The 18,486-nt window shown below is 41.2% G+C and overlaps 1 protein-coding gene and 1 long non-coding RNA gene across 2 annotated transcripts; both read right to left on the minus strand.

The window, feature by feature from the left end:
- Positions 1-1,551: 1,551 nt before the first annotated feature.
- LOC145162637 (uncharacterized) lies at positions 1,552-2,152 on the minus strand. The gene is made up of 2 exons (XR_013739222.1): positions 2,070-2,152; positions 1,552-1,990 (listed from the first exon to the last, which is right to left on the minus strand). It is a non-coding gene; the product is annotated as an uncharacterized LOC145162637 (long non-coding RNA).
- A 397-nt stretch (positions 2,153-2,549) lies between these two features.
- LOC145166619 (single-stranded DNA endonuclease family protein) lies at positions 2,550-6,677 on the minus strand. Its single transcript, XM_079085635.1, has 14 exons — positions 6,466-6,677; positions 6,213-6,370; positions 5,669-5,730; positions 5,458-5,582; positions 5,287-5,338; positions 5,121-5,193; positions 4,949-5,022; positions 4,804-4,863; positions 4,515-4,716; positions 4,149-4,248; positions 3,923-4,005; positions 3,725-3,825; positions 3,508-3,638; positions 2,550-3,426 (listed from the first exon to the last, which is right to left on the minus strand). The coding sequence occupies exons 1-14, from the start codon at positions 6,531-6,533 to the stop codon at positions 2,736-2,738; spliced, it is 1,980 nt and encodes a 659-aa protein (XP_078941761.1). The 5' UTR covers positions 6,534-6,677; the 3' UTR covers positions 2,550-2,735.
- Between the last annotated feature and the right edge of the window lie 11,809 nt (positions 6,678-18,486).

The following is an 18,486-nucleotide window of genomic DNA, read 5'->3' on the forward strand; positions in this document are numbered from 1 at the left end:
TTAAAATGAAGTTCAAAATCTGAAATCAATTTATCTCCCTTTCTAATAAATAAATAGGTTGAATCTCCTTTTGACATGTGTCACTTAAATATAATTATTCCTTCCACATATCAATGAGATATATTAGGCAACACTTCAAATCTCCCTTTCTAATATCTTCTCTCCCTTTCTAATAAATAAATAGGTTGAATCTACTTTTGACATGTGTCATTTAAATACAATTATTCATTCCACATATCAATGAGATATATTAGGCAACACTTCAAAATTCAAATTTACCTTTTCTAATTATATGTTAAATTTGAAACTATAACAACTTAAAATTTTTGATATATTTCTTAGTTAATAATTTATTTAAAATAATTGATTTATAATTATAAATTTTTACTATGAAAGTTGAATTAATTTTATAACTCGTGGTTTCCACGGGTTATAAACTATATTATATATATAACTAAGAAAAGAGGTGCATATCCATATTTCGATCGGATCATATAATTAAAGAAAACAAAGAATAATCAATATCAATATCAATAAGCATTCTATATGAAGAATAAGCATTCTCCTAAACTATGAAACATCATACCAAAAAGAACATAACATTGGTGTGTGGTTAGAGAAAAACATACACAAACGAACAGATGAAGGTAAAGAGGGTCTAGGGCAGACCAGTAAATACCGAAAAAAATGCCCAAATGGTAAATACATATATTAACAAAACATATGAAAATAGATGTTAAAGAAGAACAACCGCATAATACATGTGTAACATACGTGTTATGTAACAAATATAACTAAAAAGTTAAACACGGTATGTTGTATATTATAAAGTCTAAATAAAATTGATTTTCATCAACTCTACAAGCTCACATCAACTAGACTCAACCCATTCAGGGCCAGTCCATTGGTTTTCCATGCCCTGGGCGAAGATGCTTAATTATGCCCGTTTATTTGTACCAATCCTATATAAATTTATGTTTATAAAAAACAATTATTAAGAAGTTAGATTGAAGTCCCAAAGAATAGTCCACAAATATGATTATTGGACAGGATGTTTGGTATAATTTAAGAGTTCCCTTTTTCTAGTTCTAGCCTAAAACCATTCATCAATACTTTTCTAGATGTCCATATAACGAATATGGATCTTCAATCACCACAATGTCATTTATTTAAGAAACTTAAATAAAAACAATAATTTTGTATTTCGCTGAATTACCATCATTTTACATTAGGTTCTTCTATCTTCACATTTGTTTGTAAATTTTCTGTTAGCAATTGTTTTGTCAATAAACAACAGTTATGAATTTCACAATTGCTTGACTTGAACATAAGCAATTGTTCTTTCAGCAATTTGTATCAGTAAAAAATTCCCTTGAATGTTCAACAATCAACAACTTTGTCTTATGCTACTAAAAATCTGCAAAAACAACAATCAAGTTTCTCAAATGGAATCCCAAACAAAAGCTATAACTTGGGGAAGGCTGATTGAATATTTTTCAAACAAAAGCTAGTGATTGTATACATCAAATTACTAAACTTGACAAAATAAAATCAATAATTAACACCTGCCATAACTTGGGGAAGGCTGATTGAAGATTTTTCATGTTTCAAGTACAAGATGAACATTAACCCAACTTTTAATAGGTTCTAGACTTCACATACACAAATTCCTCGTTCTATGATATGCTAATTCCAGACTTCACATACATACATGTGCTTAAAGAGAACTCAAGTAAAAAAATAAAGGGATCAAGAGAAATCGACATTAATCCAGACAAAAGAAATATATTCAGGCAGTTTTTATCAACATAAATTCGATTGGAGAAAAGAAATCGAGTTCAATAAAAGAAACCAAGTTGTAATCGACATTGATCTGGACAAAAGAAGTAAATCCTCAAAAATTAGTGATATATTTTCTTCAATCCTTCCTTCTGAGATAGATAGAGAATAAGAGGTTGAAGATTGAAGAGTCGACTTTAAGTCTTCGACTCTAAATCATCGAACGGAAGAAAAAAGAATCAGAGAAAAATTAAGTATAAAAGAAAAAAGTGTGCGCTTAAAAGCACTACCTATGCGGCTAGATTTATACCGTTTCCCGGTCTCCTCGGCTTCTCCCCATCTCTTCATCATCAATTGCCGCCTTCATTTTTCAAGTTTTCATCTTTTTTGTTCGCGTTTCCCTTAAATCCCACCTAGGTGGACTGGATTTCTATTACAGTATTATGGATCTAACATTTGGCCCAAACAAAATATACCTATAACAACTTAATAAAATCTGTTGCCCTCATGTGAAATGATGCCCTGGGCTGTGGCCCAGCTCGCCCAGCCCTTGGGCCGGCCCTGAACCCACTGTTAGCGAAGTAAATCAGCTACTCAGTCGTCTGCAACTATCACGTATAGTTAATTTTGATCTCATGTAATCTTGAAGATTAGAAGTTACCTAATTTGTACCAATACTTATTCATTATATACTTGAAAAAAATATATATATACATATACCTCTATTAAATGCCATCATAAAAATTACACACATTAGTATCACCATCCAATCAAAAAAAAAACCTCTAATATCTGAAATTTTGCATAATTTCATATAAAATTCTTAGAATTTTGGATTGGATTCTGAAACTCGGATATCTTTTAATATCCACACCGAATCGAATAAACATAATGTTACATTAATACAACATTCTAACGAAAACTATAAAATGAATATCAAGATTCAGGAGAGGTCATCACTCGTTCCTTATGCTAGCGACAAATAATCTAAGCTCTCTCGCCTTCCTCGCATGCTCCGGCGATACCTCCGTTTCCGACTCACTCAACTCAACCACATCAACACCTCCTCCTCCTCCATGCTTTCTCGAGCAAACAACAGATAACGGACTCAACAAATCAATGATCTCCGTTTCCGTTTCATCTTTCCCCTTCGATTTCTTATCAACCAAAGGCGTCGACAGGTTCACCACCTCCGTCTCCGCCGCGCCACAACTCGGTGTAGTAGTGTTTTCCGTCAATTTCAATTTCCCTTCCCCGCTGTTTGATCTCGTGTTGATCAGTGCTTCATCGAGTAAACGGTATGTGGTTTTCTCATCCTTTTTACTTTCTCTCATTCTCACTTCGTCGACGTTAGATCTGGTGTCGATAAGTGGTTCATCGAGTAATCGGTAACGGAAACTGGTTTTTTCGTTATTTTGATCACTTCCAGTCCTTTTTCCTCCCTCTGATCTCGTGTTGCTAAGTGGTTCATCGAGTAGCCTATAGTTTTGATCGGACGAAGCTGCACCTTCGATTTCGAGCATCAGTTGTTGGAGCTTGGCATCAATTTCGTTTACAGATTTCTTATTAGGTCGTGGATTTCGTGGTTTTGGCTTCTTCTTTTCCGCTATTCTTTCTTCAAACTCCATTATCTTCTCCGGACATGCACTAAACAGCGAAAAATTCGAAGATTCAGATTCATATTCAGTAGTTAACATTGAGATTAGGGTTATGGTTATTAGGTATTACCGTTCCATGAGTTCAGCTGGGACGATAGAGCTGCTAAGTCCATCAACTTCTTTCCATGAAACCTCAAAACATTCTTTTCCCTGAGCTTTCCTTCGCTTAATTATTCCAGAAACCGGACACTTCACTGGCATCTACACACATGATTTGATTGGATTGGTTCGATCATAAGTTCATAAGTCATAATCATCGGTTTATGATTACAATTCAAACTAGATACCTTGTCTAAAGGAAGCTGAACTCCCAAATGAGAAGAAGTGTGACGTAAGTTTGCAAATCGTCTAAGATCTCTTTCAGCAATCTTTGGAAGAATATATTCATCTGAAGTACAACAAATATTCAACAGAACCCCATCATTAGACTTTATATGGAAGAAGAAAGTCCATTAAGTCAAAGTTTGTGAAAAGACAAAACTGACCTGTTTTCTCTGGAGGCCATTGGAAAAATCGAGCACATGTCTGGTGAAGCATGGTCTTTTGAAATGAATGCATACCAAGAACCCTACAACAAAAATTATTCAGTTGGATAAAACTATGAATATATATAGGTCATTTAATATTTATCTAATTATCTCAATAATCAATTTTCTTACGTCATGTTTATTTAAATCTGATTATTTTGACCTATTAAACTAGTATACCTACCTTTGGACAGTTTGAGAGTCGGCAGAGTGGCATTGTGGGGTGAGATATGCATCCATCACTTGCAGAAACTTATAATTCCTTGGTAAATCATTTTTATGTCCTACAAAATAACACATAAAATAAAAAAAGTTAGAATTGATGAATGTTATGAAATTAGTTTTTTGGAATGTAGGGATAAAATGGTCATTTAGACTTTAGTCTTTATATATCTATATATGGATGTTTCTTTTTGACTTTTTTTTGGAACAACATAAATGTTTCTTTTTGACTTTGACGACTTTTGGATAATTAAACTTTGAAAATGAAAAATATAATCCATTTATGAAAATAAATCAAATGAATCACATAAATAGATAACTTGTTTACCATTTGAGGGGATGTTCATGTTCTCTTTATTATTGTTGCATCTACTTGCATTTGGTGGAATGTTCTCTTTGTTGTTGTACCCAAGTGTTTGATTCCTTTTCTTGGAACAATTTGCCTTTTTTAAAACCGACAAATCTTCTGTTGCAATTCTTTGAAGAACTTCAGATTCATCAAAAGATTTCACAATCTTACATGCCATTTCCTGTATATTATTTCAAATAAATATTAACAAGTATTCAAATAAAAAACAATTAGCAAATAAACCATATAGGGTTCTTTTCAAACTTACTGAACCAAGCCTAGGGACACCCGGACCATAATCACAACCAAGGAGGACAGCTAAAGCAATCTGAAATATGTTCAATATATAAAATTGTAAGTTTTTAAATAGTTTATAAACATTATTTACAAAAATGTAACATAACTCAACTCACCAATGAGTTTCTTCCTAATCCAAGTTTTCTCTCAATGTCATCCATTTCATAACAAACAACATATCCACCTTCCCCTACATAACATAAACAAATTAGCACTATAGTGAAAAATAAATCGCATATTTATATGATAATTAAAAAATATATATATATATGTATTCCAGTTTCTAACCAAGGCATATATCTCTGTAAACTGTTCTTGCTCCAAAGAGAAAGATATCAGAGTCTAAAGAGAAACATCCATCCTGAAAAATCATTAAAAAAAATATACGCTTTTTTATGACAAAATGATGGTTTTTTATGAGTTTTTTAAATGATAATAGATAAATTTTGCTTACACATAATGACTCTGAGTCCAATAATGCACATTGAGCTTCACCTTCCTCAATTCTGTGTAGCAAGAAAGTAGTACAATAATTTAATTAATTGCATTTATTTATTTATATTTTAAACTTTGTTTCACTTTATATTAATGGGAAAAATAAAAAGAAAGAGGGTGTAACTCTTACCCATCTAAACATGGAACACCTAATGCAGAGGCAAGAATCTTGGCCTCTTTTATCATACAAGAGAATTCAGAGCCCATGTTCCTTTGAAGTGGAATAATTTTGTTTAAATAAGATTCGTCACGACCCTATTATACAAAAAAATAAAATTAAATTAATAATCCAACATTTAAATCATATAGTATTAATTTATTATAGAGAAAGAAATTCCCACCTCATTGTCCAAATGTAAACGCCTTCTATATGTAGTTACTTTGATGCCTGGAATTGATCCATCTGTGCATTACCATAACCCCATTTAAATAAACAATCCAAGAATAATCTAACCAATTACAGCATTTCAATATCAACATACTTTTGTTAATTTGTTTATTATAGCATCCTATTTTTATCTCTTCCTATTTACAATATTATACTTTAAAAAATCTAACACATTACAACAATGTTATGATAAATAGCAATTTTCACTTCTATAATTGAGTAGAACTTCCAAAGTATAATCCCCTAATAAGAAAAAAAAACGAAATTGCAATGCTGTTATACACAAATTAATGAAAGCAAGTTGCTATTTTTGAATTTATCTCAAAAGAAAAGTACCAAAAAATATATATTTAACAGCAAGAATACGATTTGTGAAAACTATCAATTATTCTAAAGAGGAACTCCCATTTACAGATATTTTTCAGAAATTCGCTAATATCCATTTGATTTGAATTGGGCATTAAAACCAGCATCGAAATAGAATTAGGGCACGATACCTGTGACGAAGATGAGGCTGCAATTTAACGCAATGAGAGCCCTAATGCGATGAAATAAACCCTTGAGATAAAGCTTATCTTTCATGGCACAGTGTGATTGGTTTACTTTGTTGAGTTGAACCATCCAACATGATAGATCTACGCAGATTCTCTTGTTTCTGCACTCGATCACCACAGAAAAGGACATAAAATTAGAGCTGTCGATGTATTCAATTGAAAAGGGATTTGGAGAAATTAGCGAGAGAGAAGTTACTGGAGATGGTGAAGAGGGAGGGTTTTCTTGCAAGAATCTAGAATATCCCATAATCCTTTAACTCCCATTTCTTCTCTGCGATTGTGAACTAAGGCGACATTGCTTGTTGTTCTTGGTGCTACTCAGTGCTCAAACTCCCTCGTCGTCTCTTCGGAATCGGAGAGGAGAACGTTAGATTTGAAAAAGAAAGATTGAATCTTACAGTAGATTTTAGAGATTTCAAATTATTAACCCAAAAAATACACTATTTTAATGTTATTTTTATTGTTTTATCAACTTACCCATTTAAACTGTCTGAAATCTGCAGACCGCCTTTGCTGCCCTCTGCAGCAGAAGAGGTGGACCAAAGTGCTGCAGACTGTAATAAGAAACATGTTTTTTTTAACGTCTGCAGACTGCTGCAAAATATTAAAAAAAAAAATTTAATACCAAAAATTTAATAATTGTAGCTATTGCTAAAAATATAAAATTAAAACATCTTTTCAAATAGATAAATGAAAATCATGAAGGGCAAATAGTAGCTATTGCTAAAAATGATGTTATCGAGATTTCATAGTTATATATAGTTATATACATCTAAATATAAATATATATTAAGTTTGGGTACAAACGCCCACATGGATCTACCCGATTGGTTATGGGTGACCCAAACAAAGCCCTAGAATACAAGCATCAATAATTCATCATTCTCCTAATCCCCTCTGTATTCTTGCTGGCAAACAACACTCTCTTCTCCATCTATTTCTATCTCTATATCTCCGATTCCCTTAAACCCTACACAAAAACATCCAAACACCTAGCAATTTCAGGTGTTATATTAAATCAAACGGATTGCCTATGGGTTTGTTACCCAAAGGTGTCATCGTTCAAACTGTATCCAAGGTAATTTAATATTCCAATCCAATCGCCTAACATGCCGGAGGGAGAGGAAGAGGCGTCGGTGGGGGCTGCACCGATGGGGGCTGGGCTGAAAGCATCAGCGAGGTCGACGGGAGGTGGGAGACGAGAGCTTCTCTTGCGATCGATTTCCTGGAAAGAATAGGGGGAGGTCGGCCGCTTTTTTTTTAGGTTTAGGTTAGAAGAGGGTAGAAGCAATTTTCAAGTGTTGTCCCAAGCAGAGGACGGGAAGAGGTTTTTAATTTGGAAGTCTGCGAAAAAACAAACAGCTGCGGGAATGAAAGTGTTGCGCGTGTGCTGCGTCACGCAGCACAAAGAGGTTTGAAGAGGTTTTAAATAAAAAAACAAACAGCACCTAAGTATTTTGAGATATTTATTACCGTTGGAAAGTCATTTTATTGTTTCCAATAGGGTTAATAACTAAAACAGAAATTAAATATCATTTTATTTTTTTATTTTCAATCATACTTTTATTATTTTTAAATGATTACAAATGTAATAAAAATTTATTAATTTTATTAAATAGACAAAATTACAAAAATGGTCCCTGGGGTATGCATTTTTTGGGGGTTTTAGTCCAAACCCCGACTTTTTTGGATTCGTAGCCCTTTTGAGCTAGTTTCATTGCGTTTTTGGTCCCTATAAATAGTGAAATGACTGTAATACCCTTAGGGTATTTATTTTCCATTTTTCTTTCATTTCTTTTTAAATCTAATACTAATTTATTTATTTTAATAATTAAAAAAATAACAAGGGGCCCACATTCTCTCTCTCTCTCTCTCTCTCTCTCTCTCTCTCTCTCTCTCTCTCTCCTGAAGAATTTCATCTTCTTCGTATTCTTCATACATCCCCAAATCAACACCATAACTCTTCTTCTTCTAGAATCAGTACTTATACACTCAAGAGGTTGTTTAGGTATAAATATTACAACATCAGGTAGCGGTGATTTTCGTGGGTAGTGTTCTTTATGTTTTTGAAAATGAAACAGATTAATTAGGTTCAGATTGATAGAGAAGATGATGGGTTGTTTGAAGTGTTCTTGTTGTGATATCGATTTGAGGGGAAAAGCTTTTTATATTCTTCTTACTTCGGCATTAATCCTTCTTGGGAATTTTTGGGGTTTTCCAAAACTAGAAGTGGGTCAGGCTTGGGAGTCTGGTGAGCATATAGGGTTTTCAACCCACAATAATAATAAATTATTAAGTTCACCAATCAACAATAACCCTGATTACTCATTCCCGTTATCCTCACTTTACGTCCCTAAACACCTATCACAAGGGACCTAGCCTAAGGAATATCATCGGGATGGACACTACTGATAAGGGGACTCCTCAGCCGTACATGTCCTAAAGGCAACCATGAGGGGGATGGAGTACGCCAATGAACATTTAGTTCACCAACACCTACAAGTTGCGAACCTGCTAGTGTTCCACTGGACTGTCTAGAAAGGTCCGTGGTCGTCATCTATACTCCGCTAGACGACTACAACAACAACAACAACAACATTGAGGCTTCTCACCATTTTAACACACATCGACTATTTCGTCTACCCATGTTGTACCCAACATATTTGTAGATAAAATACATATACAGTTTAAAACTTGTATAATACATCTATTCAATAGTCACCTCAAATAAACACTTAATATAATTACACATAGCACGTATTTTATAGAAAATACATCATATCTAGGTGTAAGATGAAAGTGACTACACACTCACTTGATTTAATGATAATCGGGCAACACTTCGTTTCCTAAAACGATCGTTTCTAATAAAACCGGGTGTTTGGTATAATACCGGGGCTTTGGGGGAAGTTGGAATGAAAGAAATATTGATTAAGGGGTTAAAAATGACAAGTTTCCAAATTATCCCCGGGAGGTCTCGCACCCTTCTATTTATAGGGCGAGGCTTCTGATCGGACGGCTGAGAAGACTCCACGCGGCAGCATATCCGAAGCGAGGGCAGGTGGCTCGCACGTGTGAGGGGTGAGCTGTTGGCCTCTGATTGGACCGAGGTCTAGGTCCGAGGGTTCGTGTAACATCCGGATTTTCAGGTATGTTATTTTGAATTATTTATTTTTAAGGATCATTGATCTACTCGACGAGTTGGTGCTATAACTCGTCGAGTAGAAGCGGGGTAGCCACGTGAGTTTAATGAACTATTCGACGAGTCCAAGAGTAGACTCGCCGAGTAGGCGCTGTAAGTGGAAACCCTAAATCTTCGGGCCTGAGCCCTATTTAAAGGCACTTATGGCCTTCATTTGCGGCTACCATCCCAGAAAGAGAACCCCCATCGATCTTGAGTGTGTAGAGTGAGAGAGAGAAGGCCATTTGATCTTTTGGTGTGATTTTGCAAGAAAGGAGAGGAGCTCCAGCAAGAAGGATCAAAGGAGATTGCTATTCTGAGTTAGCCAAGCAAGGAGTTCACCTTGAGGTACCAAATCGGACCCCTCTCTCTCTCTCTATTGTATGTGTTTCATTATTTAGGGTTAGGGCTTGAATCAGTCCTTTTTAGGGGTCTTGGATGCCTCAAACCCCCTTCTTCGAGTTGTGTTAGAGATCTGGACCCTTTTGGGTCCAGGAAGTCCCAAGCATCCAGCTTTATGCATTTCCAATGGAGTTTTGAACCTAGGTTGCCATTTTAGGAGCTATTTCACCGAAAAGAGCCTTATGAGTGTTGCATGAGTATAAAGGTTGGACCTTTAAGTGACTTTTGAGGGTTGGAAGGCCAGATCTATAGATTAGAGAAGCAGATCTGACCTCAGGAGGTCGTTTGAGCATTTTCATGGAAGAAACTCGCCGAGTCCATGAGCGGACTCGACGAGTCGGATCGTGTTGCACAACGATTCGTGATCAGTGGTAACCGTTGAGAGAAAGGTTGACTCGACGAGTCGAGTGAGGCCTTAGAGGATTCAGAGGACACGTATGGACTCGCCGAGTCACCCGAGTGCACTCGACGAGTCTGGTCAAAGTTGGACCGTTGACTGGGGTTGACTTTTAGGGTTTGGTCAACATTTGGACATTGGACCATTAGAGGGGTAAAATGGTCTTTTCCCCTTCTGAGAGAATATATGGAGGGATTATTCTAGCCTTTGAGAGCCGTATTAATTAGAGATAATTATTTTATGTGATTAGGCGGAGGCTAGGGTAGATATTCGAGTTCGAAACTTTCCGAGATTTCCGAGGTGAGTCTTCTCACTATACATTACCTAGAGTGGTATCTATGTGCAGGCCGGAGGGTCTTATGTGTTATGTGTATGTTAAGTTTATGTGCATTATGATATATGTATGTTATGTGTTGTATAGACCGGACCGGAGGGTCCAACGATTTAGACCGGACAGGAGGGTCCAACGATTTAGACCGGACCGGAGGGTCCAACGAGCTAGACCGGACCGGAGGGTCCAACGAGCTACGGGACTGGAGGGTCCCGCTGAGACACTTTGACCAGAGGGTCATACCGAGTTATAGCCTCGAGTGGCTTATGTGTTGTATGTGGTATATTGGGGAACTCACTAAGCATTTATGCTTACCGTGTTATGTGATATGTGTTTCAGGTACCAGCGAGGATTGCGGGAAGGCGCCGTCATGATTTGTACACACTGGCAGAATATTATGTTTTGAGATTATGGGATATGTTTTATTATGATGACATTGGATCATGGGATTCTGGGAATATTATATATGTTTTTATTATGTTGAAAAACGAAAAATTGTTTTTAAATTTTACGTCGTTACAAGTTGGTATCAGAGCCTTGGTTTGAGAGATTCGGATGCACCTCCGGGCGTATCTGAACTCAAACTGAGGATTGAGAGAATTTTTCATAAAAGAAACAATTTTTCTAAAAGAGTAAAAGATTTTTGAGAAAAGCAGAACGGAGCAATGTGTATAATCAACCAGCGCCCGAACGGTGATTTCCCAAAATACCCTTACATTATGTGTTATGAGATATTATGTGATATGTTATGCATGCTAGAGTAGGATAGGTATTCATGGTTAGGACTAGAGTGGGCCTGATTTGTGATGCCTTAGCCTAGGAGTTACTGCTACTATGAGATACTTCGAGAGTGAGTAGGTAGCAGCGAGGAACTTATGAGTGGTCTACCGGAGAGTAGCCTGAGTTAGTGAGATATAGAGTACTTGTGATCTGGGATCCTAGGAGGAGGACTTGGGGTGAATACTGATGCGTTGTGGAAGGTAGTATAGGGCCCGTACTACTGGAAACACCGGATCGGTGAGCAGTCCAAGTAAGAATCCTTAGGGTACTAAAGAACAAGTAGGGTTGAGTATCGAGTGCGAGTATACTCGAGCGAATCTCTGATTTCTTTTGTGTTGTATTTCAGAGACATCATGATTGGGACGCGCCACCACCCAGGAGGCAGTGGTACCAGTGGTACCAGTGATGAGGAGATCCGTAGGTTGATTCACGAGGAGGTGGCCGCGGCCTTCGGGCGGAGATTCCTGAGATGTTTGGGTCTATCAAGACCACTTTTATTGAGACGTTTGACGAGCGGTATGCTTCTCTTACCGAGGCTCCTGTTGCTGCAGCCACCGCAGCCGTCGCCGCTGCCAGGCCATAGGGGGGTGACTCGTTGCTGTACCGAGAGTTCAGCAACACGAAGCCACCAGAGTTTGATGGGACCCAGGATCCGATAGCCGCGATGAGGTGGATCTCTGACATTGAGGGATGCTTCTACACCTGTTCTTGTCCGGAGCATCTGAGGGTATGGTTCGCGTTGAACCAGCTTCGCTTGGGAGCGAAGGACTGGTGGAAGTTTGTTACGACAGACTTCACTCCTGCAGAGATTACAGAGGTGACCTGGGAGAGGTTCACCACCATGTTCCGAGATGAGTATGTTCCCCCGGTGGAGAGGGAACGATTGGCACAGGAGTTCTTGTCCCTCAAGCAGAGAACTGAGTCGGTGACAATGATTACGAGGATGTTTCATGAGAGGGCGTTGTTTTGCCCTGAGCATGTGTCGATCGAGCAGGCACGTATGAGCCGATATCTGAGCATACTGAGGAGAGACATTCGTGAGTTCGTGGCGAACTCGACATACCGGACATTTGCCGAGCTCCAGGCAAATGCTCGGAAGAGGGAGATCGAGCTGGAGACTCAGGCCAGGGAGGAGGCCGAGTCTCAGAGGAGGGACAGGCGACCGGCGTAGTCGCAGCCGGCAGCCAAGCGGGCGAAGCCCGCTGATTCGAGATCTGGAGGTCCGAAGGGCCGCACTTGTGGGAAGTACGGCAAGAGCCATGAGGGAGTGTGCAGAGCTGGGGTGTGTTACAAGTGTGGGAAGGAGGGGCATTTCGCGAGGGATTGCCCCAAGGGATTTTCGGTTTGCTTTCATTGCAACCAGACACGCCATCGGAAGGCCGAGTGCCCGCAGCTACTACAGGGATCAGCACAGGGATTTGCACCTGCTGCTAGAGCTACCGAGGTCCGGCCAGCGAAGGCCGAGGCACCGAAGGCTCGCGGGAGAGCCTTCCAGTTGACAGCGGAGGAGGTCCGCGCAGCGCCCGATGACGTGGCCGGTATGTATTCTTTTACTTACTTATTTTGAGTTTGAGATTTTGTGCTTATATTGTGGTATTCATAGGTACTTTTCTTGTGAGTTCTGTACCTGCGTTGGTGTTATTTGACTCGGGTGTGAGTCGCTCTTTCGTGTCATTAGCATTTAGTCAGCACATCAGTGTCCAGCGAGAGGCGTTGAGTCGACCTCTAAGAGTTTCTATAGCCGACGAGCGAGCGATGTATGCTACCGATGTGATTCGAGGATGTGCACTCGAGATCTTCGGTGTTGAGTTCCCGATTGACCTAGTACCGATTGCGATGGGTGATGTCTGTGTCATCGTGGGCATGGACTGGTTGAGCCGATTTGGAGCTGTTATCGACTGCGAGCGTCAGATGGTGACGATACGAGACCCTAGTGGGGGAGTGCTGACAGTGTATGGCGAGGGTACCCGAATTGGGTCAGCATTTTGTTCGGCTACCAGAGCAAGACAGAGCCTACAGCAGGGTTGTAGAGGGTTTGTAGCCTATGTGATGGATACACGAGCGGCCGCAGAGAGGCCGAGTTCGGTTGATGATGTTCCGATAGTGCGTGAGTTCCCGGATGTTTTTCCCGAGCAGTTGCCGGGTGTGCCTCCCGAAAGGCAGGTGGAGTTCCGCATCGATTTAGTTCCGGGGGCAGCGCCTATCGCCAAGGCGCCTTATCGCCTTGCACCGCCAGAGATGCAGGAGTTATCCTTGCAGCTTCAGGAGCTGCTGGGAAAAGTGTTTATTCGACCGAGTAGCTCGCCATGGGGAGCGCCGATCCTTTTTGTCAAGAAAAAGGATGGTTCACACCGGATGTGCATTGATTACCGGGAATTGAACAAATTAACGGTCAAGAACCGTTACCCATTACCGAGGATCGACGATCTGTTCAATCAGTTGCAGGGTGCGTCTTGGTTTTCTAAGATAGACTTGAGGTCTGGATATCACCAGATGAGGGTGCGTGATGAGGATATCCAGAAGACATCATTTAGGACTCGTTATGGGCATTACGAGTTCGTGGTGATGCCTTTTGGTCTCACCAATGCACCAGCGGCGTTCATGGACCTCATGAACCGAGTATGCAGGCCGATGTTGGATCGATCGGTGATTGTGTTCATCGACGACATTCTAGTGTATTCCAGGACCAGAGAGCAGCATGAGGAGCACCTGAGGGAGATCCTCAGAGTATTGAGATCGGAGAGGCTATATGCCAAATTCTCCAAGTGTGATTTCTGGTTACGTGAGGTCCAGTTATTGGGACATCTCGTTAATCAGAATGGGATATTGGTCGATCCGGCCAAGATTGAGGCGGTCATGAGTTGGGAGGTGCCGAGATCCCCTACCGAGATCAGGAGTTTTCTGGGGTTGGTCGGCTACTATCGGAGATTTATTCGGGATTTCTCCAAGATTGACGTTCCCCTCACCAGATTGACCCGGAAGGGCGCTGCTTTTTCTTGGGGTCTAGAACAGCAGACCTCGTTTGAGACTCTTCGCCAGAGGTTATGCGAAGCCCCGGTGTTAGCTCTTCCGGAGGGAATGGAGGATTTTGTGGTGTATTGTGATGCGTCTATATCGGGGTTGGGTGCTGTGCTTATGCAGAGAAGGCACGTGATAGCATACGCATCGAGGCAGCTGAAGCCTCATGAGACGAGGTATCCCACCCACGATTTGGAGTTGGGGGCGGTGGTGTTCGCCTTCAAGATATGGCGCCATTATTTGTATGGGGTTCGGTGTACCATATACACAGACCACAGGAGTTTGAAGTATCTGATGGATCAGCCCAACCTGAACATGCGTCAGAGGAGATGGTTGGATGAGGTAAAGGATTATGACTGTGAAATCCTGTACCACCCGGGCAAGGCTAACGTAGTAGCCGACGCTCTGAGCCGTAGGGTGGAGAGTGCCCCGATTCGAGACATATGTATGAGGATGACGGTGATGACTCCGGTGCTGGATACTATTCGAGAGGCCCAAGCAGAGGTTGTGAGATCGGAGAACCGTAAAAGGGAGCGGGTGACTGGACAGGTGTCCGAGTTTGTGATGGATAGCCGAGGGCTTTTGACCTTTCGTGGTCGGATTTGGGTGCCGTATACGGGCGGGGCACGTAGCACCTTGATGGAGGAGGCGCATAGATCGAGATTGTCGATCCATCCCGGGGCCACGAAGATGTATTTGGACCTGAAGAGAGATTATTGGTGGCCCTGTATGAAGAGGGATGTTGCATGGGTAGTAGAGAGGTGCTTGACCTGTCGTCGGGTTAAGGCCGAGCACCAGCGTCTGCATGGCAAGTTGCAGCCGTTAGAGGTTCCCCAGTGGAAGTGGGAACAGATTTCTATGGATTTTATCACCAAATTGTCGCGGACCGCGAGGGGTGTTGATGCAATTTGGGTGATTGTGGACCGGCTGACGAAGAGCGCTCACTTTCTTCCTATCAGTGAGAGCTCTTCTGCGGAGAGGCTGGCGGAGATGTATGTGAGAGAGGTGGTGTCACGGCATGGAGTGCCGATCTCGATTGTGTCAGATCGAGATGTACGTTTTACTTCCAGGTTTTGGAAGAAGTTTCATGAGGAGTTGGGTACGATATTGCACTTCAGTACTGCTTATCACCCACAGACGGACGGGCAAAGTGAGCGGACGATTCAGACACTCGAGGACATGCTTCGGGCATGTGTTATGGACTTCGATGGAAGTTGGGACACACACCTACCTTTGGCTGAGTTTTCTTACAACAACAGCCACCATTCGAGTATTGGTATGCCTCCCTTTGAGCTTTTATATGGGAGGAGATGTCAGACTCCCATCTGTTCGGGAGAGGTAGGGCAGCGAGTGATGGGTAGCACTGAGATAGTGCTTAAGACGACTGAGCAGATACAGCAGGTCACACAGAGGTTACTGACAGCCCAGAGCCGTCAGAAGAGTTATGCGGATAGGCGGCGATCCGAGCTCGAGTTCCAGGTCGGAGATTTCGTACTCCTGAAGGTATCTCCTTGGAAAGGAGTGATCCGGTTCAGGAATAGGGGCAAGTTGGGGCCCTGATACATTGGCCCATTCAGGGTCATCGCGAGGGTGGGTAAGGTAGCATACCGTCTGGAGCTACCCGAGGAGTTGAGCCAGATCCATGATACCTTCCACGTATCCCAGTTGAGGAAGTGTTTAGCCGATGAGACGACAGTAGTGCCTCTAGAGGATATTCAGGTGGATGCGAGCCTGAATTACATTGAGAGGCCGATCGCGATCTTAGATCGGAAGGTCAAGGTTCTGAGAAACAAGGAGGTGCCCCTGGTTCAAGTCCAGTGGCAACATCAGAGGGGGTCCAAGCTGACTTGGGAGCCGGAGTCGGAGATGCGGGAGCAACATCCAGAGTTGTTTGTAGAGAGAGACTTCGAGGGCGAAGTCTAATTCTAGTGGGGGAGAATTGTAACATCCGGATTTTCAGGTATGTTATTTTGAATTATTTATTTTTGAGGATCATTGATCAACTCGACGAGTTGGTGCTATAACTCGTCGAGTAGAAGCGGGGTAGCCACGTGAGTTTAATGAACTACTCAACGAGTCCAAGAGTAGACTCGCCGAGTAGGCGCTGTAAGTGGAAACCCTAAATCTTCGGGCCTGAGCCCTATTTAAAGGCACTTATGGCCTTCATTTGCGGCTACCATCCCAGAGAGAGAACCCCCATCGATCTTGAGTGTGTAGAGTGAGAGAGAGAAGGCCATTTGAGCTTTTGGTGTGATTTTGCAAGAAAGGAGAGGAGCTCCAGCAAGAAGGATCAAAGGAGATTGCTATTCTGAGTTAGCCAAGCAAGGAGTTCACCTTGAGGTACCAAATCGGACCCCTCTCTCTCTCTCTATTGTATGTGTTTCATTATTTAGGGTTAGGGATTGAATCATTCCTTTTTGGGGGTCTTGGATGCCTTAAACCCCCTTCTTCGAGTTGTGTTAGAGATTTGGACCCTTTTGGGTCCAGGAAGTCCCAAGCATCCAGCTTTATGCATTTCCAATGGAGTTTTGAACCTAGGTTGCCATTTTAGGAGCTATTTCACCAAAAAGAGCCTTATGAGTGTTGCATGAGTATAAAGGTTGGACCTTTACGTGACTTTTGAGGGTTGGAAGGCCAGATCTATAGATTAGAGAAGCAGATCTGACCTCAGGAGGTCGTTTGAGCATTTTCATGGAAGAAACTCGCCGAGTCCATGAGCGGACTCGACGAGTCGGATCGTGTTGCACCACGATTCGTGATCAGTGGTAACCGTTGAGAGAAAGGTTGACTCGACGAGTCGAGTGAGGCCTTAGAGGATTCAGAGGACACGTATGGACTCGCCGAGTCACCCGAGTGCACTCGACGAGTCTGGTCAAAGTTGGACCGTTGACTGGGGTTGACTTTTAGGGTTTGGTCAATATTTGGACATTGGACCATTAGAGGGGTAAAATGGTCTTTTCCCCTTCTGAGAGAATATAGGGAGGGATTATTCTAGCCTTTGAGAGCCATATTAATTAGAGATAATTATTTTATGTGATTAGGCGGAGGCTAGGGTAGATATTCGAGTTCGAAACTTTCCGAGATTTCCGAGGTGAGTCTTCTCACTATACATTACCTAGAGTGGTATCTATGTGCAGGCCGGAGGGTCTTATGTGTTATGTGTATGTTAAGTTTATGTGCATTATGATATATGTATGTTATGTGTTGTATAGACCGGACCGGAGGGTCCAACGATTTAGACCGGACAGGAGGGTCCAACGATTTAGACCGGACCGGAGGGTCCAACGAGCTAGACCAGACCGGAGGATCCAACGAGCTACGGGACTGGAGGGTCCCGCTGAGACACTTTGACCAGAGGGTCATACCGAGTTATAGCCTCGAGTGGCTTATGTGTTGTATGTGGTATATTGGGGAACTCAGTAAGGGCCTGTTTGATTTGAACTTACCGGGTCCGGTCAGTGCTGACTGCTGACCCGGTCAGCAGTCAGATGTTTGATAATAACATATATTAGCTGATTCGGTCAGCCCATTCCAATTCATTCTACTTACTCGGTCCGTCCAAAATACCCTCCTGACTAGATCAGCGCTTCCATCGATTTATGCCCTTTCTCGCCTCACCTTCTCTCGCCAAAATTGAACACAGAAAGCGATACCCAACAACTGGTCGCCCTCCATCGCACGTCGACTACACCCTCTGCGCCACCTTCTCTGGCGAAGACCACACAGCGACGGCGACAAGCACACAGCGCCGGTGAGGAGAGGTAAGTTTCTGCGTTTTTTTTTCTGTTTTGGCTTTTGCTTCTTGAAATCAAAAATCCTTTGATGTTTGTTGTCAAATTACTGATTACATGCTGAAATCAAAGTTTGAAATTACTTATTTCATTATTCTTGGATTCAATTAGATTGAAGGATTACCATAAAATCAATTGACATGAACTCATGAGATGAACTAATGTTTGAATATGTTTGTACATTCTTGTGTGAAATCATAAATTAAAGATTGTTATATGCTTATGAGATCAAAATTTATTTTGTATGATGAAATCACATTTATGTGTTCTTGTTTATAAAAGAGTGTTTTATGTTGTTGAAAATATGATGAAATCAC

Source organism: Lactuca virosa, chromosome 3 (genome assembly GCF_052849685.1).
Source record: "Lactuca virosa cultivar CGN04683 chromosome 3, Lactuca_virosa_CGN04683_v6, whole genome shotgun sequence".
Classification (NCBI taxonomy): Eukaryota; Viridiplantae; Streptophyta; class Magnoliopsida; order Asterales; family Asteraceae; genus Lactuca; species Lactuca virosa.